Raw genomic sequence first — 27280 nt, 5'->3', positions numbered from 1 at the left:
ACCAGGGTATGTACCTGAATTTTAATAGTGGCAGCACAGCTTCTGATTGGTCAGCTTGTGGTAAGCAATAGTGGTGCCACATTTTGGGGTCAGTGTTGACTCTTTCTAAGGAATGAACACGCGGAGGCAGTGGACATAAGGGATACAAACAGTGGTCTTTTGCCAGGAAAGGGTACATGGCCAAAAAGTTTGAAAACCACTTCCCTCAGACTCCTGTTTCAGCAGTGCACTTCAAGTACATATGTAATTTCATGCCTGTTCAACAAAGAATATAAATACATGCTTAAGTGTACACATGTACTTTAAACACTGACTTCAATGGAACTTAAAGAAGCATTAATTTCTTTTCTGAATAGGGATGGGTCAGAGGTGCTTATTAGTGAATCAGGAGGAACCTATTGCAGTAAAATTCTTTGTCCGATGCCAGTGCACAACTCTTCCTGTTGCATTCTTAAATTTGGATACATGTAGGAGGCTAGGTGCATTGTAGAAACCTACCCACTGTGTGTGTGTGTTTGTTTGTTTGTTTTACCTGGCAGAAATTGGGTCCAATATGCTGCTGTATAGATGAGCCTCGCCTGAAACGAAAGAGACCAAGGGCTGGGAAGTACTAATGTTAGTTGGGTGAAGTACCCATAATGTAACTCTTGGGAGTATTAAGAGGTGATCTGCAAGAGAGAAGAAAGAATGAGCTTACAGAGTTCTGTTAACAGAGCTCCATTAGCCAGCGGTGCAAAAAGATCACGTCCTATGTTCCATGTAGGTCTGCTGACAAAATGCCTAGCATGGACAGAAGCTACTATAGCTGGAGCTGCAGAAAAGTTCCTGTTGGCAGAGCTTGCTTGGTGCTGCTATCTGAAGCAGCAGCAGCCTCTGTAATGTAGACAAACCCTTGCACAATTTTTTTTTACTTCTTTCAACTGTAAGCTGTTTGTGAAAAGGACCATCTTCTTGTTCTACGCGTGTACGTGTGGCCTTTGGCAAGGACTAAGCTGCTATGGTAATGTTCTTACTTTATAAAAGGCTGAGGTTAAGTCCAGAAAACAAACAAGGTAGTCAAAACTGCAAAGACCAAAGTTTAAAAAAATAACAACACAAGGAACCCTTTTCATTCCTCTTATGCTTTGTGTGATGGAGGGGTTCAAGGAAGAACCCTACTTCTCCCTTTTTTCCAGTGACCTTTGAGAAAAGCATTTTAATTTGTGAGGAAATATTTGTGGGAGGCATCTAGCTGCTTGCCTTTGAGTCATCCCAGTCAAGCCATTGCTCTCCTTGCTTTCCCAGCTATTGAATACCTGCATTCCACTGAACTGGAACACAAGGACCTGAACAGGACCCAACCAGAGCTATAAGCCTAGAGAATTTCATGGGAAGAGAAAGGTCTTAAAATAATTCTTGCCTTGTTTTTTTTTTCCCCCTCTTTCTCTAGGTTTGTGAAAGAGAAAAGGCCGACCATTTCCCCCAACTTCAATTTTCTGGGTCAGCTTCTGGACTTCGAGAAAAAGATAAAAACCCAGGCTGGGCAGCCTGGCCCAGTCAGCAAGTTGAAGCTGTTGCATTTGGAAAAAAGCAACGAGCACGGACTGATCCCAGACAGTGGCCAGAGCAGTGGTGCCTCCCCTACTCAGCTCTGTACTAACTCTACCTCTGGGCCTGCAGAACAGAAGCCACTGGACTCTGGAAGTCTTTCGTGCTCGCACTTGGTGTCTTTAGAGGATAGCCCGCTGGTACAGGGCCTAAATGGACTCCACGTGTCTCTGGACAAGGTAGAGGACAGCAATAAACTGAAGCGCTCATTTTCTTTGGATATCAAGTCAGTGTCCTACTCAACAAGCAGCAGCTGTGTGACTGCATCGGTGCAGGGCTTTACCTCGTCAGAGGATGCTCTGGAGTATTACAAACATTCAACGGCTTTAGACAGCAGCAGCAAGCCGTGCCAGTTCTCCCCTGTCCAGGAAGTTTCGGAGCAGACACCTGAGACCAGCCCTGATAAAGAGGAAGTCAGTCCTCCTGAGAAATCCCAGAATGCCTGGCAACCGGACAGCCAGAACAAGCGGCAGCACATGGGAAGGCCCAGCAACAACTCCAGCACCGCCCAGCGGTCGCTTTTATACCCACTGCATCGGAGCGGGAGCATGGAAGACAACTATAGAACAAACTTCCTCTTTGGCCTTTCCACAAGTCACCAGCACTTGGCAAAGTCTGCTGCTGGGCTGGGCCTCAAAGGCTGGCACTCTGATATCTTAGCACCTCAGACCTCTACCACATCCCTCACCAACAGCTGGTATTTCGCTACAGAAGCCTCGCACTTCTATTCAGCATCTGCTCTATATGGGAGCAGTGCCACTTACTCAGCCTACAGCTGCAGCCAGCTGCCCACTGGTTGTGATCAAGCCTGTGCTGTGCGCAGGCGGCAGAAACAGAGTGACAGAGGCGATTCGAGGCGCAGCTGGCATGAGGAGAGCTCCTTCGAGAAGCAGTTCAAGCGACGGAGCTGCCAGATGGAATTTGGGGAGAGCATCATGTCAGACACCAGATCCCGTGAGGAACTGGGGAAAGTGGGCAGCCAGTCAAGCTTTTCGGGCAGCATGGAAATCATTGAAGTGTCCTGAGCAATGGCAGGCAGCCGTGACCATGTAGCTGAGTTGGTGTCCTTGTTGTTTAAAATAATTCCCTGTAAATCTGAATTTTTTTTTTGTTTGTTTAGAATGGAGTGGGGCTTCAGTGTGAAGGCAGCAAATAGATTTCTATCTATATGAGACATAACAAACTAATATTGGCACTGGGGAGCCAAGGGCCAGATCACATTCCACTTGGTGGGTGCCTACGTGGGATTCAGTTCTGCCAGGTTTGAATTCTCTAGAAATATTGCAAATGCAAAAGGTAGGTGGATCATCATCATCATCATCATCATCCTCACTCCTAAGGGGATGGTGTATTATGAAAAGAGATGAGGTAATGGCTTTGCAGGGACTCCAGAGGGATGGATGGGATTGTCCTTAGGCCCTTAAGCTCTTTTAGGCATCTAATTGGTGGAATAGGATCTGGTCTGACTCTCTCTCATCTTTCTTTTCTCCCCCTCCCTTAAAAGTGGATGGGCAGATGTTTCAAAAAGGGGTTTTTTTAGTATTTTTGTTTGCCTAACAGGTAAAGCGATTTTTATATGCGATGAATTGCACATCCTTGAAACCCCTTTGTTCAAAGGAAGCTTTCTTGGCAGCAGGCCATCTCCTTGGCTCCACTGAGATGCGTTACTAAAAGACAAAGCTAGTTCTTTCCTCTCCCCCTGCTCCCCAAATCTTCAACAATGCACCTTAGCCCTGAGACTGAGCCAACTTCAAGAGGGAGACTATTTTCCTTCGGGACAGTGACTAGTAGTGAATCCAAAAAAAATAAGTGACCAATCACAGTGAGGCTGGTCTGAAAACCAAGTTGAGACAATGTACATACTAATGTAACTATCATTCTAATGGACAGGATTTAAGTGACTGGATAGGGAGCTGCTTTAGAAGGGAAAAAAAACAGTACCTCAAAAAATAAACCTAGGGCTTTCATAATTACTGGCCTCTGGTCGCTGGGTCATAAGCAATGTGAATAAGTAGATGCCTAGCCATGTTTTGAGGTTGATTCCAAGCTGTCTATGCACAAGATTTTTTGGTTTTGTTTTTCAGCTAACTGATGACTAAGTGGTAAAAATCCATCTTCTCAAAATAGGCCAGCTACCCTCTTGATTTTTTAAATGCAAAGTAGGGAGGGGTTTTTGACATTGGATATGACATTGGAAAACTGGCTTTTGAGGGGTAGACCTGTTAATCTCTAAAGGTGAGATTAGGAAAAGGAACTGAATTACTTGGTGGCTGGCAGAGTGGTTAATGCTGGGTTCAAATAGGAGGGAAGAGGAAGGTTGATGCTTTTCTCCCACACTGTTTAGGAGGCGGGCAGTGTATTCCACAACGTTGCCCAAGCCCAAAAGGTTTTTACATGGTTAAACTCCCCTTGCGCATCCTCAATCCATCATATCCACTGACTTCAGTTGTTAATACCAAATTTTTGTATTTTGACAGAAAGAAGCCCCACTAGCCTGAATGGCCCAGGATGGGACGCAACATTAAGCTTCCCCTCCCCCCCCAATACTACTACTTTAATGGAAAATGTGTTTACTTCCAGCACTGTATTCTAAAGCAGTCCCCATCAGGCTGGTGTTGTTCTGGGTCCTAAGGCTAGGTTTTTCTTTTTCCCTGATGTGTTAATAAGACATGGTTTTATGGATGGTAAGGAACGCAGAGCCTGACACTGCCATCCTTGTTGCTGGCTGGTCACTCTTTTTAGAGGCAAAGACACATCAAGAATATCTCATTTAGGGACTGTCTTGTCATGTCCCTGTTGGTGGTCTTGGCAGAGGGGGCAGGGACACTTTCAGGGTGTATTCAGCATTGTGTTTTTGCTCGGAGGGAGAAAAACCACTGCTTTTGCTCCAGCTCATGATTCCTGTGGGATGCTGGCTGCCACTTCCCCGGGCCACTTTGTGAGTTGTTGTAAATCTTGTGAGGAATTAACAACAGAGGCCCAATATTATGCTCCACTGTTCAGTCCTGCATTGACGCATGATAATTCTCTATATCTTTGCCAGTGTCTTTCAGCGCATACATGGCAGTGTGGGTGTTGAGCGGCAGGAGAGAGATGTGTGCTGCAATGTTTGTACAATTTCAGTGCAGGCAGCTGAAAATATAAAACAAGTACAATAAACTATGACTTAACTGCTTTTTAAAGCTGTTGGCTAAGGTTTTTTCAGCTAAGATCTGGTGGTCACTGAAGCCCTAAATAAGTCAGCGGCTTGTTTTGTTTTACTGTAAGTGTAGCTAGATGGTGACTCAAATCTCAGGTTTTACTATATTGAAAAAAGGACAGGATTTTGTCTGTCTGTCATGGTTTTGTTTTGGGGGGGTTTTTTTGTTTGTTTGTTTGTTTGTTTTGTTTTTCTCTTTGTGGCTAGGATGTGACTTCAATTTCCTATGGTGGACTGTTTAAAACTAGCACTGAGAGAAAGCTACAAAGTTGATTAACTTGATCCTAAGGAGCATGAGAGAGACAAGAGACAGCAACAGAAGTGGTTGAACATATAAGATTCATTTGTTCCATGTGTATGAAATGCAGGAAGAAAGGGTTTGGGTCAGGGGTAGGTTGATACCACATTGCAAAGTAAGACGGGTCTTGGCTCTCCATTTAAGTATATTGCCACTGTATGCTGATATATCGAGTGAAAATGACTCTGACAACTGTTTTTAGCCTGTACACACACTGTATGTGCACAATTTATAGAAATTAAAGTATTTAAAGAAATCCCTAACAGAGAAGAAAAACTCTTTTGCAGCTGAAATCTGGGCTTGGCTTCTCTTGATTTGATTTCTAGCATCCTCTGAATTGGTGAAGCAAGGACAGGGTGCTAAAGGCTCAGTACTTGTGTAGGCTGGTTCCTTTTAAGCACATAGTGGAGGAGAGAGCCTGGAGCTTGTCTGGTCTGTGGGTGGGTGGTACCCTATCTCATTTTTGTACCTGAATGATGCTGGAAATTGGTTTAAGAAGTTTGGAAAGCAAGGTGGAGGATGGGGGTGGGGGGAAGAAATGTGTACATGTTTTAATCTGAATATAATGTTCTTTTGGTGTATGGCAAGCTGTTTAAATGGTTCAAAGAGGTGTGAGTTTCTCATCTTGTTGTGTCATGAGCATTACTTGTATGTTATGATGAAATAAAATCAGATGTGGTACCTGTTTATATAGAATGGCTGAGAAGAGCTGTTTATAATCATCTGTAGAATATACATGCCACATGCAGCTTAAAATACAATACCAGGAGTGTCCACATGGTATGTTGCCAATCTTTGCAGCTGCTACTGATGGTCATGTAGGCTGCTTACCAACATGGAAAAAAACCCAAAAAACCAGCACTTTAAGCCTGGAGTGCCCCTATGCTCAAGCACAGCACATGGCTAGGAGAGGAGGCATGTTAATTTGGCCTGGCTTGCCAGCATCTGTTTGGATTGTACACTTCAGTGGGACTTGTTGGCGCTTTTATCCAAAGCGGATTCAATCAGCTACTAGATAAAAGTGCCAAAAAGCCCTGCTGAAGCGCATGATCCATACAAACACTAACACACTTCCTCTTCTGGGAAAGCACTGTTTATTTGGGGGGTTTTCACATCTATCAGCAGCCATAGTGATGAATTAATGGGTAGGTTTTTTTCCTAGTGTCCAAACAAATACTTAGCTGCCTTCCCTGAGCTTAGTAGCACCCAGAAGTCCAAAGTGACTCTGCAGTCTCAATCACCCTACACTGCCTATTTCTGTTCATCACATGTTCTCCCAATTCAAACAGTAGCTGTTGCTATGTCTCTGCATTTAACCTTTAAATGGCCTGCTATTATCAGGCACAGTTGTACTGTGGCTCTGCTTTACAAGGCAATAATCCAGTTCCCAAGTGATCAACTGAGTGTTTGCTGCAAAGCAGTTGTACAGCTGTTTTACAAATATTTCAAACTGTTTAAATTACAGGAACAAACTTTACTTGCTAGCAGAAAGAACTGGAGTCTAACATTGCTGGTAACTGGAGTAACCGATATACATGCTGAGGGGGGAGTTGCACTTAAAGGGAGTGTGGGTGTACCTATTGTGTCCCTCTTAAGCATGGAGAATTATTACATGTACACATGTGCTGATGTCTCTTGATGAAGTTGAGATTAGACAGGAGTACAGCACCAACTAGTTTGGACCCACAAGCTGGTAACAAGTACTATCACCTGCCTCTTTACTGCCACTACAATCCCAGTTTTGCAAGGCTTTTAATAATTTCTCATTAAATCCCAAAACTTAAAAGTAATAGTATAAACTGCAGATCTTTATTTAATGGACAAAAGATGCAGAAGGAAAGGGAAGCCAGAACTATCATTCTTTTCTTCATTAAAGAACAGCACAATTGCCCACCAACAGCACAAGTGACCAGCAAGCATAACCTTTTGTCTCATTTACAGAAAGCAAGCACAAGTGCTGAATAAAAGCTCAAGTCTACTAAAGGGGAAAAGAAAGTTAGTAAATGTAACATCATACTAGGCTGCATCAAGGTCTTGCATTTTAAGTAAAGTCTCCATTTCAGCCTGGCCCCAATCAGTCCAGTTCTGACAGACATAGAAAAATAAAGTACTCCTTGTTCCCTTTTAAGGTCTAGTTCTGAGGAGTCTGCTTTCACAGTGAGCAGGCTTATCTTTCTCCCCTTCCTCTCACCAAATTTGCATGCCTCTGCTCCTCTCCCCAAAGCACCCCTGCTATCAGGAAGACAACCAAAACCATCTCTAATTGGCACACTGGAAGCAGGTGCTGAAAAACCAGACAAATATTGTCAGTTATATCATCTACCACCACCAACCAGTTTTAATATTGTGCTCAATTCTGCCACCTCCCAGTGCCACCAAACTCCGAAATAATTGGGAAATGCATTGGCTTGTTACATAGTTTCAGCTAATGACCAAATGTAAGGTGATTCACTGCATAACAGATGCATAACACAGAGCAAATCTGGTACTATGGAGTGCAAAAAACTTAATACTAGCAGGTTGCCCAACAAACTTCAGAAGTGGTAAGTAACTATTTCTTGATAAACTTTCTTCCCTTGCCTTCCCCCACTTTCCCCTTCTAGTGTTGGCAGACTTCTCCAAAGATGCATTTGGGCAGGAAAAGCTCGAGTGTTAAAGACGCAACTAAATAAAAGTGGTGACTTGTCTCTACTGTTAATTATGAATGCAGCTACTATAGGACATAATTTGATAGTTAGTACCTGTTTGATTTGACTGTCTGACTGGCACTTTCCAAAGCATTTGCTCCTTGGTTTTTACTTTAATCCTCTTCAGTAGGTACAGACTGACCCCATGCTGAACATTTATGAAAGCTCTACCCAAGGCGATCTTGCATGAAATCCACTATACTATATATCAAGCTGTTTAAAGCTTAGCAAAAACTAACTTATCTGACATTAAGTTCAACAGCTTTCTGTACTTACAAAATACAGCTTATGTCCTTGTATCCCTACCCAAACTAGCAACTATGTTAAAAATTTTAATAGCCCCCTGAGGTAAACATCCACTGTTATAACGCTGTTGTACATAATACCACCAAACTTCTCATAAAAATGCACACTTTAGGATTCATTAGAATCATGCTTAGTTCCACACTACAAAACTCTACTCCATGTCTGAAATTAAACCAAGCAGTGCTCTCTGAGTACTCCAGATGAAATCATTACTGCAAAGTACACGAAAGTTACTTCAGCTGAGTCTTAATTATTTTGTGCCATCTGGGTTTTAAGGACAACTATTATAAATAGAAGAGAAAGTGGGGGTTATTTTGACCATTGTGCAGTTCCAGTCCTTGTGATTTTTTTTTTAAGCGCTGGGTTTCTTTGCTTTGTTTTTGGGTCAGCTGGAACATAATTATAGTATTATCAATTGCTGTGAAACAGGCTGGAAGACTGGAAGCTGTCCTGTTAGAGGGAAGTGCTGGCAATTAGTCATTTTGGTAGGCATGATTCCAGTTCCTACTTGGGATCCAGGATGGTAGAGTTGCAATAGCATTGTACGCACCCATCAAAAGTAAACTGTGGTAGTCAGGTAACAGATCTTTTGACTAAGTTTCTGCTTGGATGGTGACAGAGGAAGCAGATCAAACTAAGGCCCCAAATCTGCAGCTGATTCTATATGAGTCAATCTGAGATTGTGATGTCCTATGGAGAAGCTCCTATGGCTATCACTGGGGTTCTGTATGACCAGATAGGACTGCCTTCCCTCTTTGGGTGACTGGGTACATGGTTTAGGATGCATCTCAGCCGCTTGGTGCTTGCTTCCAGGCTTGTGAGTAATGTGAAACAGCACTAGGCCAGAGCTGTTTTCCTCTTGAATAGGAAGATCTGCTGCAGCATGGGAGATGGTTTGTTCATATACCTGGAACTGTGAGCAGCAGCCTCTGAATATACTCCCAGAGCATTAGCCTTTGTCCTTACTTTATTTATCTTACCCCAGATGCCTTTCAGAGGCAAACCCTCCCTCCACTGCACAGAAGGCCTTAATTAAATGGAAACCATACACATGCATGGCAGCGGTATGCAAGGGCAGCAGGATATAGGGACGGTACAGAAGGTTTCCTCCTGTGTTTGAGTCCAGCAGGTTAATGGTGAGTTTATCAGTAAGTGAAACTGTTGCCTCTAATTTTTGCTTATTACCAAGAGAAGGCTATTACGGTGATGATGCATTTTAAAGCTGTGTTTTGTGAACCAAATAGCAATATCACCCTTCTTGCTTTTCAGTACAAGTTGATATTGGTTCCTGGAGAAATGGGTGTATCTGCTATAAGGCAAATTCCAAAATCCAGCTTTTCTTGAAATACATTTGACTGCTGAAACTTTCTGTAACCTACAACCCTTTCCTATCCTTCAGTGACTTAGTTCATAGGGCCTTTAGATAATATAATATTCACAGCTCAGCTCAAACTAGCTTGCAGAATGAGAATGTTTTTAAATAATCGTAAGGTGTATAACACAATCAAATACCTTCTAAAACCAAAAGTATCCCCCCCCAAGAACAGTCAGCCTAAAGGAGATTCCAGTGTGAATCATATATCCTCCTTTATTACTGAAAACAAAAACAGTGGCAAACACAGTAACTATTTCAAGCCAAGGTCATCTCCTGGGTTATGGAGACTTGAGAATGACCTTAGACACCAGCCCAGAGGGAGAGAATCTTCCTGCTGCTTTGCACTGAAGGAAGCTGCATTTCAACAGGAGTAAACAACTATTCACAATGAACTGGAGGACAGGCAGCACCTCTTCCACTCTCCCATTAATGTAAGCTACTCCAGCTTTGGACAGCTCTGAGAAAAATCCCCAAGTAGTACTCAAAACTAAGTCTTTAATTAGCCTCACAACACCTCTGTAAAGTTGGGCAATGCTATTAGCCTCATTTTATAGATAGGAAACTGGGGCAGGCAACTATGAAAATTAAGACTTAGGCCCAAGGTAGTGGAAGTCTGTTAGAGCAGGGAACCTAATGATGCTCATTTAGGACCTTGAAGACCTCAGTCAACACTGGGAAGGTTGTTCTTCCTCACATTTAGAAGCAATTGTGTAACAATGGCCCATCCAGTTTAAGGAGAAAATAGGAACAAGGTAGTAAGTGGCTGTCACCAGCTGTCTCTGAAGTGCTGCTCATTTAAGACTTCAAGCTCATCATCAGCAATCCCAAGCCCTAGTTGAAACCCACTGCTGTGAACTCAGCACTGAAACGCTTTACATAAAGCTGAGAAGAGCAGGGGCAGAACTACTTGGTGCACAGATCTCAAAGCAGACTGAGGAGGATGAGAAGGAATAGGACACATGAAGAAGTACCAGGCTGTTCTTGCACAAGCAACTAGTGCCTCTCTAACTCCTCTCAACTATTTCCACTATTTTCAAAGCAGAGCAATGTTCTCATTGTAATTATTACACGGGGAAAAAGCTGGGACATAGACTGCAGCTGAAAGTCAGACAAACCTCTTCTCTCCTTCCCCCACCACGCTCCAAGATGTTACAGAACTGAACCAAACTCTCACTGCTTAACACAGGTATCATATCGCTCATTCAAACAGGACTCCATTGGAATCGGGAAAGACTCCTAGGAGACCACTGACATCATTCCTTGAGAGTGCTTGTTGACAAGTTTCTGAGGCAGAGCCAGACTAATTGACATACGTCTTATGTGAGAGTACTTGCTGAGGAAGGAAAAGAGGAATGAAAGAGAAAAGCAGCACCACTGGGTGCAAGAAGAAAGCCGAGTTATAGAATCATAGAAAAGTGGGGCTGGAAGGGACCTCAGGAGGTCATCAGTTCAACCCTCTGCTCATGACTTCAGAAGCCATTTAAAATGGGGGTGGGGGGGCAGGGAGAAGGCGAAGATAACAGCTTTGGACATCTACCTGGACTGTGGAAAGCAAGACCAAGTCATAGAAAAACCCCACCCCAAGGAGCAGTATTGATAGCTATAACACAGGCCATTATCAGTGCAGAAATAAAGCAGAAAGTGTAGCCCTGAACTAAGTGGTACAAGCATGCAGTTTTCATTAAAGCAGGCTTGAGACAACACAGGAAAAGTGTGAAAGGTTATGATGGTTTTGAAAGACCCCATCACCTTGACCCCTCTGATAAAGAAGAGAGGTAGGTTCTTGCTGACAAAAGGGGACAGTAAAGGTGTTTGTGCCTTTTTGCTGTAAAATGGCCCGACCCCACCCCACCCCACCATCATTACTTTAAAAGAAAAGAAAAAAACACCTTTTCTACCTTGCCATCATTACAATAATCCATGCAGTTTTTGTTGTAGAAACAGAAACTTAGTTCTTAGCATCCCTGAAGGAGCATGGAGCTAAATCTTATAGTAAGAACTGTCCTCCAAAGCATCTAATGAGTTTGAGCCAATTAGGTTTTAATGTTATAAACAATGCACCCAGGTTTCAGTGCTCTGCCCCTTTTATGACAGAAAGCAGCAAAGAAGGGCAAATCTATTTATTTTTCCTTTTGTCACTCACCTCTGAGTGTAGCCAACGTCAGGGCCCTGGGGCTGCATCTTTTTCACTGGTGCTGGCTAGGAGGTTTTCATGACATAAAAAAGCACCACAAAGTAGAGAGCAGTCTGTGGGGTTTAGAAAAGCATTAACAGGAAGTTGAATTACAAGCCAACCCTTGTCTGAAACAGCACAAAGGGGAGAACAATGTGCCTGTCCCCTCAGGCACTGCAGGCATTTGAGATGACTTGGAGAAGCAGGTTGTGGAATAGACTGGAAAGGGCAGCAAGTAAAGAAAAAGTGCCACCAGGCAACTTGTGGAAGGAGATAACTACCCATCCCTGAGCAAATGGTCTAAAGACTTCTGGGTAATAAGCATTAGTGATGGACGCTAGTGATTGACTCATTATTTATAGAACAGAGAGAGGGTACCTGACAGTTTACAAAACTAATATTAAGCAGAGATGATTCTTGTCACCTGTTGACTCGCAACAAATATTTGTGTAAAAGCATTTGAAAAAGTTTGTCACTGGGACTCAACTATGTAATCTCCTTCCAGTTAAACTAGTAGTGTTTAATACTTTACTTTCATACCCAATGCTGAGCCCTCTTTCCTGTGTTTCCTTACTATTTAGATAGCACTCACAGGCTACTCAGCAGCACCTAGGGATCCACAAGTTGGGATCCCTACCCATAAACATGTTTTCATTACCAGCCTTGTGGCTAGATGTTTCATGGCAACCACTCACACATTAAGAAGCTGCTCACTGTGGCAAAGCTGGATTACTTCCTTAGTTCCCACAATAGTAAAAATGGGGGTAATATTCAAGCTACCACCTAAACTCCACTGTAAAGTCAGGTTTGCAAAGCACTAAGATAGGAAATAGTGAGTGCATATGCACTTGTTCAGTTGCAGAATTAACTGCAGAGCTATGAGATACATTGCTCCTTTGATAATAGTATCTTAATACCATGAGTCCAACTGTCCAGAATTTAATGGGAGAAAGCCTGCTATATTATCTTCTAATAGTGATCAAACTCAGTTTAGGTTCCCACCTCTCAAGACCATCCAGTGGCATAAACCTCCAGTTCTTAGCTCTACAGAGTTGTGGGATACCCATTACTAATCCTCTCCAGCCTAGGCCTCAGACCAGTGTCCGCTGGCAAAGAAAGAAACATCTGAAGGTCAGGCTGATTTCAGAAAACATAGCTGCTACCTGAAGCTGCACATAGGGTGGAACATCTGATAACAGGATTAGATCACAGCTTGCAGGGAATGATGCCCAAGGTTCATGCTAACAGATCTTGCCACAGTGCTCCACAAGTTACCATGGATACCACCACCACCACAGAAAGTGTAAAATATGTCTGGCTTTTAAGTTTCCTAAATCTAGGAAACAGCTCAAGACCATGAGGCCATTGCCTTGAAACACCACTAGCCATTAACACCTGCACAAAGCAGGTGTAAAAATGTAAAACCCAATGTGTAGGTAAGGCAAGGGAAGAACTGAAGTTTGCACCCATTTGACTTGTATGTAAATAAGGTACATGGAGAATTAGTCCCTCTGGTACTCCCTTTACCTGATGTGTTCAGGTTACTTCAGTTACTTCAAATTTCGCAAACTCTTGTTGTTCCTCAGGCAGAGCTGCTACAAAAATCCTCATTTTCAAAGAACTCCTTTTCTAGCTGGTGCTTAGAGGGTCCTGGCAAAGCAACCACTACCATGTTTGCAAAGAGAAATCAAAGCAGGTCGACAATATGGATGCTAGTTCCTGGACACATGGCCTTAAGCAAGGAAACAACAGAAGCTGGAAGCTATGTGCTGTTCTGTGAATTAACAGCATTACCAGAAGGCTGCTCTGCTATTTACTGCTCAGGTAGACCCAGAGGAGGTATTCTACATTCTCTGGGGGCACGTCTACACAAGAAGCTGTGTCGCTGTAGTGATGAGCTGTGTTGTCGTAGCTCATTGCTGTGGTGAGGTGGTGTTGGCACAAACCATGATGCTGAAGCTACTGTGCAGTAGCATGAAAAAAAAATGTGGCATCAGGACTGTGCAGTAATGCTAGTACTTAAGCAGGTACTAAACGACTATGCAGCAACAAATCCACAATCCGATACACATGCAGACACACCCTGGGTAAATTATCTAACCTTCCTCCATACATGAAAGATAGCTACCACAGGCCATCTCAAATCAAGCTGTTCTTTGAATTAGTAGCATGCAAAAGCCTTCTAGCAGGAGTCAGATGCTGCTTCAGGACTCCTTGCTGGAGGTAAACTCGGGTTTAGGTCCTACAGATTCATCTACTAACCTCAAAGCATTCTGCAGCAAAAATGAGTCAAGAAGCATTAGCCCAGTTTTACACATGGAGACATCATGACTCCAGTGGTTGAGATGACCTGCCAAAGGTCACCCAACCGGCCTGGGGCACAGCAGAGGATAGAACTAGTGCTCTCACAAGTGGCCGTCCTGCCAGAGCTGACCTGTGTTTGGAATAAAAGCAAGAATGTCCTGGTGCCTTTGGAACATTTAACTCAGCACAATCCCAAAGGACTGTGTGGTTCTAGTCATAAAACACTGCATTCATGACCGTTCGTCGAATGATGGCAGCTGAGCCAAGGCACCAAGCTCTACAGACACCTCAATCTCCCTTTCTTAAAAGATACTGAAAGAGCTACATCCTCTGATCACCAAAACTACTTGACCAGCCTGCCATCCCTTCACAGTCAATTAAAAGTTTGCTAAGGTTCAGACAGGCTCATTGTGGGCTTCAGCAATTGTCCCAGATCCCTGTCACAACATGGGCATGTTGAGCCTGTATTCCACCACCACCGCAGAAGTTATTTGCTGGAAGTTATTCATTTACAACCTCATAAATTAGTGAGCCTGTAAAAACAGATGCCTTGAGGAAGGAGATACTGAAGCCCTTCCCTGCCACACAAGCTATGTTAATTACGATCATAGGCAGGGGTAACAAGCTAATTCCTAGCTCCACATTTTCACCTATAACATATTACCAAGGCCAAGGGATCTCATAAATATCTGCCAGAAATCTAGGTGTCTAAATCCCCAGCGGCATGGAAAGTAAATTAGGTTTATTGCATCCAGTATCCCTTTGAATTTTTCTAATAAAAGAACAGATGGAAGGATTGCTCCTCCCTGAGACCAAGTCTAGTAACAGGAACAAAGTAAATGTTTCAGTACGAGTGGTGGTGCTGGAGGCTCTGATGAAGAAAGTTTATTTTTCTTCTCGGAACAACCCGAGGAGGCAGCTCCTTTATTGCTGGCCACACTGTTTCAGTTCAGTTCTGCCAATGTCGCAGGTCTCTTCTCAAAGCCCTGGCAAAGAGTCAGGCAGCAGTGCTGTCTGTTCCAAAAGGCTGCCAATCAAACTTACTGGAAACATGTCCTCACTCGGGATGCTAGAATGAGAAGGTGAGGAAGACGAGTCCGGGGCAACTAGGACTTAAGCTCCCGATCCGGTTTCATGCTGAAGGGCTCCAGCCTCTCATTCTCAGGCAGCATGCTGTTCAGCCTCTCCATGAGCGGGACTGTCTGGTCGATGCCCATCTGTATGCGGCGGAGGATGGCAGACATCTCATTGACCTTCTGAATCTGCTCTGCATACTTGGCATACCTTTTCTGGCGTTCCTGCATGAAGCTGTACAGTGTTTCCACAGAAACATCCATCTGTTTAACACACAAAAAAGACCCACATTAGGCTAAAGATTGCCAGGTGCCCCTGGGCCAGGCATAGAGTTTTAAAATGGTCGTTAATAGTATGAAGTCATTTTTTTGTGCAGCAGCAACTAAAAGGAGATTCTTTGGTGATTATAATTGTACCCATATAGCTACCCAACATGGTGGTTGTGTGATCACTTATTACCTGAACATTGTTTTGCATCCTGATTGCTGATTTTATCCACAAAATATTACAAACACAGCCTGTCTTCCCTTGCATCACAAGATGAAATTTCTAAACTCTAAATCAGTCCCTTAACTTATCAAAACCCAGGTGCAATTACCACTTTCATTTAAAAGCATATGTTGAGAGTATGGTTTTTGGGTACACCTTATACATACTGTGAGTGTAATTATGTTGAGCCACTCCACTGTGTAATTAGTGTGGTTGCACTATTTTGATACCTACAACTACCATTAAGTGGAAGTTTCATGTGTTGATAGATATCTGTGGTGAGTTACTACTGTCAGTAATGTACCAGTATTCTAAAAATGAAGGTATTAAGACCCCTCCCCCCCTTTCAATGGTGTATTAAAAGTAGATTGATTTTGTTGTTGCTCTTGTGGCAATGCAAACACAGTAGCAATTAATCACAACGCAACCATAGTCTAATCAAAATGCAACTGTAATCAAAATTACTCTTATTCTGTACAAAGGGCAATTTTTGTAATTCAAAATGCATCATCTCTTTCCAGCCGTCTAGTCAACAACATTTTTGTATTTGAAGCCTCTTAAAAATTCCAGCTGTTGGCCATTTATAATGGATGCATGACAGGTTATGTCATATTTTTTACTAATTTAATGTATTGAAAGATCTAGTGAATAAATCTCTCATTCACAGCCACTGTATTCCAGTTATATCCAAACCCCCAGAAACACCAAATCCCAAGCTCTATGATCACGTGGTCTTCTGGCTGTTCAAACTCTGGTATTTCTGAGTGCTTGGGCAAAAGACTTGCTCCCAGCACATAGCACTGCTAAGTGGGAACTCACAATCATGAACTGGAGGACAGATATGTGGACATATTTTATCCTGACTTCAGGGAACACAGTTGTAACTAAAGAAATGTTAGTGTTAGCAACTAGATAAGGATAAGAAAAAGCCAGTGTGATGGCTTTGCTTTGCTTTAGCCCATTGGTCTTCCACTTTAAACACCAGCATTTCATTTCAAGGTCCCATGGTGAGACAAAATAGGCAGTGTACCTGTAAAGAGTTTCTATTATCTAGTCACATGACTGCAAACAGTGGGAAGTAAAGACATTTTTGATGAGGAGACAATCTCTCTCTCATCCCCCTCCCCCCAACTGGCACCAAATACTGCTGGCTGGTATGGACAGATTTAACCAAGGTAACTCATTTGAATTAAATGGGTGCATTCCCATGAGAGCACACATGCATTCCTTATGGAGCAAACAGGACCTAAAACATATTTTTGCTGCTCTTTGTCCTCGGGCATGCCTCTGCATGTGCACTCTGGCTGTGATCCGGTTGCTCAGTGCCTGACAAGCAGCTGACCAGACTCCCTTTCTGGCACTGTATGCCACTGCCATATGCACCACACTGCTTTTTTTAGTGGTTGGGGTTTGTTTTTTTTACATCAGAATCTCCTGGTGTCACAAGAAAAAAAAACCCTACTGCACTGCAAATTAGCCTGCATGCCATTTATGGTACTGCAAACCACATGTACAACTGATATCCCATGCCAGCCTCCGCTAGCATGAAGTGAGTAGGAAGAGTTCTTTGGCTGTTCTTGAGTCTGGGTTGTGCATCTGGGGGGTGATGACCAAAGACAAAGGTTTGCTAAAATGAGCACTGAACTCAGCTGATTTTGTCCAAGCATGGCAAAGCTTAAAAAAAATAGAAGGAGTTGTGTTTGTATGCATACATGCACTCCTTTTCAAACACTGGGGAAGAAATCAAGGGGAGAAAAAAAACTGGCAGGAAAGAAAATATTTTACTAAGAAATCCAAGTTACAAATAGCACTAAAACAACATGTGTCTGCTTTACTGCCCTGGGGATTGAAAAGCAGTTTTTATATCACCTCCATTAGTGCTGGATACAGGATCCATTAACCTTTCATTCTCTTAGCCTGCTTCCTATTGCTCTCAGGTTGAAATCCTTGCTTTTGCCTCTGTTTGTCCCTGTGGATTCCTCTCTCGGCCCTTTCACGCACAGAACCAAATGCAAACCAGCAGAGCAGGAAACACCAAGTAGCGTGGAAACAATTTAAGCCTGTGCAGGGGTTTCCATTAAAGTACTAGCTTAATAATTTAGTACTTTGGTGCTAGCTCTGTAAATTGCAGTGTGTAAAAAAATCCAGACCACCACATCGCTTGCATGGGATGGAATTAAATTCAATCCAGGGCCTAGAAATGTCCCAACTAATGAGAGACAGTAGCCAGTAGGTTTCCTTTCCGATGTCAGCGTGCTTTGTTAAACATAATGCAGGCCTAAGTAGAAACCTTGATCTGGGGTTAAAATTTTCCCTCAAAGACAGACTCTTTTCATGGCCTTGCAACTCTCAATTAAACAATCAGGATTAGTCATTCCTGTGCAACACATTTTATCTCGATCTCTAGGAACTTTGCAGCTATAGGTGTTATCAAAAGGTGTCAGTGGGAATTTTGGTGCCCTGGCAGGGGAGAATCGCACCAGGGACTCAAAAAACTCCAGTTGCCACAGTGCAGACTCTCCTCATAGCAGGGTCTGCTTCTGCCACTGTGGCCATGTCCCCTCACAGTGAAGGTTGCTGCCACCGCCACATGAGCTCCCCACACTCCAGTGGCTGCAAGCTCCTGGAAACTGTTATTCTGGCTCCCCCTCTAAAACTGGCAATTGAGCTAGTTTGCTGCGCACCTGCTCCTAGTTATGCTACTGAGCGTCATTATCCTGTTACCAAAGCGGAGGCAAAAAAAGGTTAAACGTGACCTGCGAGGGAGAAAGAAAAAGAGGGCGCTTGCATGAATTTGACTGGATTTTGGCTGTACGTGCAAACAGTTAGAAGGGCTGAAGCGTTACTTGAGCAAAACAGTTCAGAAGGCTTCACACGAGGAACTCAAGCCATACACCTCTGAGCCAATGGCTTTCACCCACAAGTGTTGACTCCAGGGGGACTTAGCTGCCATTTACTGCAATGCTGCTCAACCTTTCTGGCTGGTGGGCTGGATGGGCAGTGTCCAATTCCTCTGGGGGTCAGATCTGGCGGGGCCCTATCCAGCAGCGCAGAGAAGGGAAGGGGCAGCTTGGCCCCAATCCAGCCACATGTGGAAGGGGGTGGGCCAGTCTCAACCTGCCCTCTTGGGGGGAGGGGCCATGACCTGGCCCTGATCCAGTTCCATAGGAGGTGGAGGGGATGGGAGAGCATGGCCCAACCCCGCAGGAGGAAGGGGGCATGGCATGGCTCTGCAGGTAGGGGGGCAAGAGGTGTGGCCTAGCCTGACGGAAAGAAGGGGCACAACTCAGCCCTAGCTCAGTGGCCCAGAGGGAAGGGGTATGGCTTAGCTCTGATCTAGTTACTTAAACTAGATCAACAGAGTCACAGTAAATGTCTGATAACCAGGTCAACATTCAGCACTCAAATCACAGCAGAGCAGTGTTCACCTGTCACTAGTTCCTTCCATCGCCCCATCATTCACAATTAAATTAATTTATTCTTCAAACAACCGTGAAAAATTATTGCCATTTTATAGACACAGAGGTATGATTTAGAGAGAAGAAAGAATATTTCAACAGCTGTTGCACTGATGGAAATCAGGAAGTCCAGGCAGAACAGTGAACTAAAGTCCTCATCCAAATCCTTAAAAAAACATGGGTGCCTATACGTGGTTAATCAAGTCTGCTCCACACTCTAGTTAGAATGCTCTAGCATCGCCGCAGCCCCCCGTGGGTTTAAGAATGGCCACTGGGATGCTTTAACTAAAGCTTGTCGGATGAGCTTTAGTTAAAACATCCCACTGCCATTTTTAAACAAGCAGAAGCTTAATACTCATGATGTTGTGGCGTTTTATTAAAGCAGCTCTCCAGGAACCACTCTACTTAAAATGCCTGCCCACCCCCACACCCGAGCATATGTATAGGCACCCCATGATTCATCCTAACTAGGACTTGGGGAGACACAGAAATATTTTCAATTGAACTGCAAGAACATATAACACTCATCTTCCCAGACTTCCCCTCTCTTTCTTCTCCTCCTTGGCAAAAGAATCCCTTTTGCAAAAGTCAGGGAAGCCATTGTTTGATATTTTTAAAATAACAGATATTTTCCCCTTTTCAATAAATTAGTGTTTTCCAGGCCCTCCTTTAACAGCATAAAGTAGCAAAAATGGACAGTGACCTCTAATCAGTTTCACCCATGCTGTTAAATGAATTTTCCCTAAAATGGACTATGTATACTTTCTCTCCAAGTATACAGCTCAGTGCTCTGAATGATAAGGTACTGAAGAGACTCTACAATTTGCAGACCCACTTGTAAGTATACAGATTCAACACCAAAGCAATTCATGGCATTTTAGTTATGTTACACACAATAAACTGTTGTATTCATCCCAGAATTCTTTTCATCTCAGGCTGCTGAACAGAACTAAAATATTACATCAGAAAATGAAGGATTTAAATCAGCTCTGAAAGCTGCCTGCTTGTTTTTCAAGAGACAGTAGGAAAAAAAATGAATAGGAAAGAGACATGCATTTGGCAGCCGTGTTGGTCTGGGACAAAATGAAATGCAAAACTCTAGAACTCTTGGTTCAAAGATGAAGAACAACTCAGAAAGACACCTCTCATGAACACAGAGGAGCTGAAGATAGCTGCCTTTGTGCAAAAATGAATTTTTATTTCTTAACTATGGGGACTTTTTACCATCTTTAATTTCCCCTGAGCCTGAGAAAGGGCATGTGGGCCTGCAATTTCTTAGTTGGTCTAATAAATGGTATCACCTCTGAACTGAGAGTTCTAGAGTTTTGCATTACCAAAGAGAGAGACTTCTATACCTCTTTGTCAGCAGGTTTTCCTAGCACCTGAACAGTGGATCTACCAATAACTTGAGTCCTAGGAGGTTCTATAAAATTGACCTTAACTCTACCTTTCCCTTCTGCTAGTCACATTTCTTTCCTCACTTATTAGAGCAATGCCTTCCACTTAAATGGCCTCTGCTGCATGCTGTCAGCATGAATGAGTTTCTTCTTGTAGCTGCACAGAATCTGAGAAACGACAGATAGGAACATGACTGCATGGAATATTAGTCATGATGAGCTGGGGTGGAAATGCTCTTAAAGCAATGCATGCCAAGCTGAAGGCAACCCCTTTCTCTGTCACATGCTAGAGAAAATATTGTTTCTGGGTTGCCTTTTTTGGTTGTTGATAAGTGTCATATCGTATTAATGTTCCCTGTTGCTCCTGTGATGATAAATGCAAAGTGTATGAGGGTGGATAACCCAGACAGTGCAGAATACCGCAGGCAAGAGACATAGGCAGCAGTCAGAAATCCTGAGCCCTGTTGTTTGAGTGGCAGTGTCCATTGCCAATACAGTTTTGCTGAGTTGCTGCCAGGTAAACGTTAGTGAACTGGATGCTTTCAAGTTTTGGTTGCCACATCGAAGACCGAGCTCAGCGTAGCCATCTCCTTTTCTGGTTATGTAACCTGCCTCTGATGCCAGTGTCACCAAGAGTTCATTCAGTATGCATGCATGACCAGGGGCTGGGAGATCACACACATTAATTCTAACTAGATCAGCAGAGATTAAGCCAGGGATGCTCAACCCCTGGCCCAGATCCAGCAGGCAGGGGCACCCAGGTGCCTGAAAATTTGGTGATAGGAGTAGTAACTGTCAAATTTCCAGACCTGTGGGGAGTCCTGCAGGTAAGACAGCAAGCTGGATCTACATGTAGAGACACTGGGGCCCAGTCCAGGAGGTGTGGGGTTGAGGGAGGCAGCAGAACAAAAGATTGAGCACTACTGGATTAAACAGTATGCTGGAATCTGGGCCAGACTCCACATCTGTAAACCTCCAGTGTTTCTTTATGCCTGGGATTCTCAACCAGGGTGCTATGGTTGAGAATTTCAAATGGAAATCAAAGCCTGCACTACAGATGTCAAAAAAATCCATAGTTGTGGACTTTGCATTCTCTGCAACAGAAGAATTCCTCTAGTTTCTTTCTGTAGGCAAAAAATGAGTGAAAAGTAAGAGCTGACATTTTCCAGTGGGTGCCTCAAGTCTATCCAGGGATGCCTCGAGTCTAAAAGGTTGAGAATCACTGCTTTATGCCAAAGCTGTTATGTTAGTATGGTACTGGTAGCTGGGCTGCACCATGTAAATTGAGCCAAGACTACAGAATGTATAAGGCAAAGTTGCTCTTAATCATTCACCTTTGTGGACCAAGGTTGTATGTGCTAGAGACAGTGGGGCAGGAGGCCCCATCTGGCCACATGGAAGAGGCTGGGGGGAGGGTGTGGCAGCCCAGCTCCACAGGGAGCTTGACTCAGTCTCTTGGGATGGGGGAAGGAGGCAGGGTCCAGTATGAGGAGGGAGGGGAGGGAAATGGGACATAGCCTGGCCCAACCCAGTCCCGTGGGGTGGTGGGGGTAGAGGGCTTGACTTGGCCCTGCAGAGAGGGAAAGGGGAAGTTCTTCAGCCCCAGCCTGGCCCCTGGATGGGGAAGGGTGGGCCTGCCTCCAATCTAGATATGTGGGGGGCAGTGGAAATGGTCCAGTCCCATGGGAGGTAAGGGATACAGCCTGGCTGTGACCGGCCACATAGGACTTAGGAATTTGGCAGGGGGGAGTAGCCACTGCTGTCTTGCCACCAAATTTCCCAGCGCATAGGGAGTCCTGTGGTCAGATGCACAGGAGTTTGAGCACCCCTGATTTAAATCAACCCGTAAGTTATTTATTTGAAAATAAAGGGTTTTATACAAATTATATGAGCTTTGCATGGTATAGGCCAGGGGTGTCGAACAAATAGAACATTAACCAGATCTGGCCCATGGAGTCATGTCATTTAGCCTCCTGAAGGAGGGACTGGAAATTCAAGAGGGATTCCTGGAGGTACTGGAAAGTCCAGAGTGGGAAGGTGGCAACACTAATTCAAGAAGCTTCCTGAGCCAACTCAGGCATCTGCAAGAGGTAATGCCACTGCTGCTTGCCCTGCTGTCAGGGATGGGTCTGGAAATGGCCTGGAGGAGCCTCATGGTCTCAATCCAGCCCCACGGGGAGGCAAAGAGGTTGACACCCCTGGTATAAGCTATATATCTGTGTCTTCCACAACCCCTGACTGCAGTATCATGCATGTCTCTCAGAAGCTCCCTTCAGTGCTTCTATTTTTTCCTTTAACCAGACCCCTAACAAAGGGTCCTCAACATAAGATCTCATTGGAATCTCTTTTCACTTAAATATTGCTATGAAGCTCTGAGGCTTGTGTCAAAATAATTACCAACTAAATGCATTTGAGAGTACTTCTTTTCAGTAGATTTTTTAAAGCATTTCACAAATGAAATCAGTATCATTATTCCCCATTCTACAGATAGGAGAACCGAAGCACAGAGAATACAACTGAATCACTTATGACTCTCTTAAGGAGGAGTCTCTTTTGAGGGAAATGCTCTGGTTTGGTCACATAGTTGGTTGCATAGTTGCAGTAGGACTGGGCCAAGTATCTTCCCGTAGTTCCTGCCGATGGCTGATGAAGGGGGTGGCCACCAGACCTTGGCTCAGTGCAACTGGGGTGTTCTACCCCGCTGTTGAGTGCTTTGTAGGCACTTGGCGGCTCTCTTTGCTTAAATGCAATATCCTCAGCAGATTGTTTGCTAGTCAGCAATGCTGCTAGCCAAAACTGTTTGCCACGCAGTTATAAGATGGAGAGTGTGACAGCTAGCGGCAGCAATTGCCCAGCTGCACAACAAAGGCTGGTACAGTGCCAGTCCAAATCGTGTGTACCCCAGGGAACCAGGGACTCAGTCCAAGGAGTCTGTTCCCAGGTGCGATAAATCTCGTAATGATGACTATTCAAGAATCCCAGCAGAAGGAGTGGTGTGTACCAGTCGTCGCTTGACCCTGGACTCATTGGTGGTCACTGTAATCAATACGTTGCATGGGGCATGCTGAGCTCTTACACTGATAGCTCTAAATAACCCGAAGGAGGTACCTGTCGAGGTTCAGTAAAATCAGCCCCCAGGCCAATGACAGAGCAAGGAACAGAACTAACCTCATGGTGTCCGACACCATCCACTGGTCCCGTGACATCTATGTGGAGCACATCACGGGCCACCGCCAGTACACCGACCCCTCCAGATGAGCCGCCGCTGGACCGGACCCGGAGGACACTGCCGCCTGAACTGCACCCCCCACCCCGCGTCGAGAGGATTTCGCCGCCATGGTCGACCCTGCCCCGCCTGAAGAGGACCCCCGCGATAGGACTTTATGGACTGAGATGCTCTCTCCGAGCCACTTCCTCCAACATTGCGGACCACTGTAACGGGTATGTGTGTATCTATCTCCTTTCTCTCTCAGCGTCGCGACCCCCCCCCCCTTCCCCCTTCCACATCCCCCCACCCCCGGGCTTAGTTGGCTAACATTGTATCGTATGTAACCTAGTCGCATTCCCCCCCTCTCCCCCATCTCTCAATTGTTAGTCCCTCGCTCGAGCACTTTGTATTTCCATCTCAGCTTTGTCATCTTTTTCCTGGATTCCCCATCCAAAACATCTACTAATAAAAGTCAATCTACTAAGCTTCACTATACAGCTTAAATACAACCAACATGAAAAGAGACCTGTTCCTACTGTTGCATGATTAAATATAATTCCCACAGAAGATTTTGTTGTGGACAACTCCTGTCTACTAATGTTAAAACCTGCTATGCACAATTCTTATTCTTGTCTTTATGACAATGGCTAAGAGCGAAGTTGAAGGTAAGAACAACTTAGAGATCAAATTAAAAAAAAAAGCCAACACTTTTCAGACTAATGAGAAGCAATACTTTCTAATACACTATACAGATAATCTGCCCAAGTCACCACTGCAGGGTACTATTGAGACAGACAGTGTAATAATTATTTACACATGGTAAAACTGGTTGCCAGTTCAAGTGCCAGATAATAACTTTGAGGTTTGTACGTATCCTGGTGAAATTAAGAGGCTAACACTTCCCTGGAGATCTGTGAGAAGTGAATCATCACTAGGCTCCTATCCAAAATAACCAACTCCCTCCCTGGTATTCTGCTCTGGGCAGCAGATAGTCCCTTAAGGTTTTAAAACTCTTAAGAAAGTATATCACATATTGTGTTTATACTTATGAGTGACAAAAGTAAGTTGGAAAAAAACCCAAGCTTTTCCCCCCTTGTTGCGGAAACATGGAAGTTAACAAAATTTGTCATCATGAAGAGTTCAAATAGTATCTCAGTATCCACTTTTCTAAAGCATTTATATCCTCTGCCATTCCTACCCCTGCCTAGTGCTAATCTGTTTCATATGCGACCACACTCAATGTCAAGGAACTAATTTTGTCAGTAAATTTTCTCCACTTCACTGGATGTTCATTTGATTGATTTAACAAAAACTAACATTTTCCAGGTGTATGGCTATGCCTGACATGAAGTTACACCTTAACAGCAATCACAGAGTGAAACTAGTTATGAAATGACTATTCACTCAAATAGGAATTGGAGTGCACATACTAGGGCACCTATGTTCTCTGCCTATTAGTTTTTGGGTAGAAATGAAAAGGTACAGCATTGGTTTTGACCTGTAAAAAGCTCTAAATAACTAGGGACTGCCATACATGCAGCACCATAAAATGCTGAGCCATTTTAAAAACACTAGCCCTTTGCCTAACTTCAGCAAGTAAAATGCAGTCTTAACATGTCCAAGGGGGCACAAAGGCAGTGAAATTTAATTTTGGTGTCCTTAAAGAACTTCTGTTCTGAAGCAATGAGCCTCTACAAAATAAATGAAAAAGCCCCTGCCTGTCTTTAATTAAATGGTTGCAGGAAAAACACTCATTCATTTTGGACAGCCCAGTGCTAACTTACAGAACCTCTGATGTCAACTTACCAAACAGTTCTGTTATAAAAATACAGCCTCCAATTCCCCCACTTCCTGATTCTACAATGATGACATATTACTCATCCAAAACATTCCCAGCCCCAGCTGGAATGCTATAGACTACAATACCCATAAGTGTTATTTACCATTAAAGCTTCCCTTTACTATAAATTTCAGATCTGCATTTCCAACATGTCAAAATGACTAATTTCTATCAAAGTGGAGTTTTATGCAAGTTGTTTTTCTATCTGTACAACAACCTTTGTGACTTTGATTTAAAAAAAAGCAGTTAAGCTTTTAAATGAGATGTTTCTTATAAAGATCACTGTTTTCTTTTTAAAAAGTTAAGAGGTATTTACTGAAAATATGCTGTCAGAGTCAATATCATTAAGTTTTCAGGCAGTTGTTATCCACATCTTCACTCCCAGGAGCTGACAGCTGCTTCTTTTCTTTTCAATTAGACCAAGACAAATCTGCTAAAAATGAGATGCTGAACTTTGCCACTCTCTTAAAGGTTTAGACATAATGTAAGTCAAGGAAGCATATCTCTCAGGGGTGTTCAATCCCCAGCCTACAGGCCAGATCCAGTCCTAGGTACTGTGTCATCCAGCCCGTGGGGCTCTATGCAGACCCACTAGATCAGGCATGCAGGGCAGTGCATGGCTCAATCCTGGCATGTGGGGTTGGTGAGAGGCCTCCAGAGCTGGATGTCCAGATGGAGGCAGCACAGGGCCTTGGAATCCAATCCCAGCACAGACAAGTGGTGGGGCACAATTCTAGCACATGGGGTTTGATCCGGTCTGCAAACTGACCCTGCACCCCTCATTTGGCCTGCAAGTTGCCTACTTTGAATGAGGCTGAGCAAAGGTTGAACATGGCATAGCTAAAGGGAGCAAGCTCTCATCCTCTGTCCCTTCGTCCTTTTAAGAAAGGAATTTTAATGTGTTTCTACATCCTTCTACAGCAGAAGAATCTCAATGTCATTTGGGTTACTGGTCATTATGGGGTTTTTTGCTGGTTTGTTTTTATTTTGTTTTGTTTTGTTTTGTTTTGAGAGATTCACTCTCTCTGGATTGGCCGTTTCATCAGGAAAGAGCACATACAGATTGGGAGAATCACTCTTCAATACAAGAAAACACCTTCATATCCAGGACAACAGCCTTTGAAGGTGGTGTATCCATCCTGCCTTCATTTTGGAGCCTGAACAGTCTGGCAGTTTCTGAAACCTACACTTCCACTCACACATACAATACAGCCTTCTGAAAGCTCCCAATGAGGACACCTGAAACATCATAAAACTTAAAAGGCACGTATTTCTGCAGCAAACTAGCCCAAGACCACAGCAAGCCTTTAAGATATCACACAAAGGAGGGAGAGACTAATTCTGAAAGCGATTCATGACTTTGGGATTCTTTTTGTGGGGAGGGGAAGGGATAGGACAGGACGGGAGGAGTGGGGACTGAACCTAAAGGAACTTACTTGGCTCTCAGGAAGGGCTGCACTCTGCTTTACTCTCACCTGAAAACCAGGCCTCTTTTAGACGGCTCAATGGACGCCTTTTAATTTCTACCCCAAAATAAATGCACAAGGCATGACCAGTTATTTCAAGCCCCAAAAGGTAAAACAAAGCAGAGGAATTTGAAAAGCAAGTGGTTAGCTTTCAGTTTGCACCTAGACTACCGGGGAAACTGTCCATGGGCTCAGTTAGCAGGGAGACTCTAATGGTCCTCTTTTGGCCTTAAACATCTACCGCTTTTTGAATAAACATCACTGCTCCATGCGCTGGGCCTTGCATATACTAGCAACCACTGTGCTTGCCCATCATGCCGATCACCATGCCATCTTTTTCCTTGCTTTTTTGAAGCTTACCTGGCTCTGGATGCACGAATTCAAGCTACATTTGCTGAACCCCTGTCACAGAAATTTTT

The 27280-nt window shown here is 43.9% G+C and overlaps 2 protein-coding genes across 9 annotated transcripts in view; one reads left to right on the top strand and one right to left on the bottom strand.

The window, feature by feature from the left end:
* Positions 1-4296, top strand: part of DUSP16 (dual specificity phosphatase 16) — a 78098-nt gene extending 73802 nt beyond the window's left edge. For all 7 annotated transcript variants that reach the window (XM_090043836.1, XM_090043840.1, XM_090043841.1 and 4 more), the window contains one exon: positions 1430-4296. In XM_090043836.1, the coding sequence (XP_089899962.1) occupies positions 1430-2612 (1183 nt within the window). In that variant the 3' untranslated portion in view covers positions 2613-4296. The remainder of the gene's footprint in view (positions 1-1429) is intronic.
* Positions 4297-5769: 1473 nt separating this feature from the next.
* BORCS5 (BLOC-1 related complex subunit 5) overlaps positions 5770-27280 on the bottom strand; it is a 127522-nt gene continuing 106011 nt past the window's right edge. For both annotated transcript variants that reach the window (XM_090043842.1, XM_090043843.1), the window contains exon 4: positions 5770-15266. In XM_090043842.1, coding sequence (XP_089899968.1) covers positions 15036-15266 — 231 coding nt within the window. In that variant the 3' untranslated portion in view covers positions 5770-15035. The remainder of the gene's footprint in view (positions 15267-27280) is intronic.

Source organism: Crocodylus siamensis, chromosome 4, assembly GCF_052110815.1.
Source record: "Crocodylus siamensis isolate JL-2025a chromosome 4, ASM5211081v1, whole genome shotgun sequence".
NCBI classification, from domain to species: domain Eukaryota; kingdom Metazoa; phylum Chordata; order Crocodylia; family Crocodylidae; genus Crocodylus; species Crocodylus siamensis.
The sequence above is the reverse complement of the archived record's forward strand: the minus strand, read 5'-3'. Positions and strand labels throughout refer to the sequence as shown.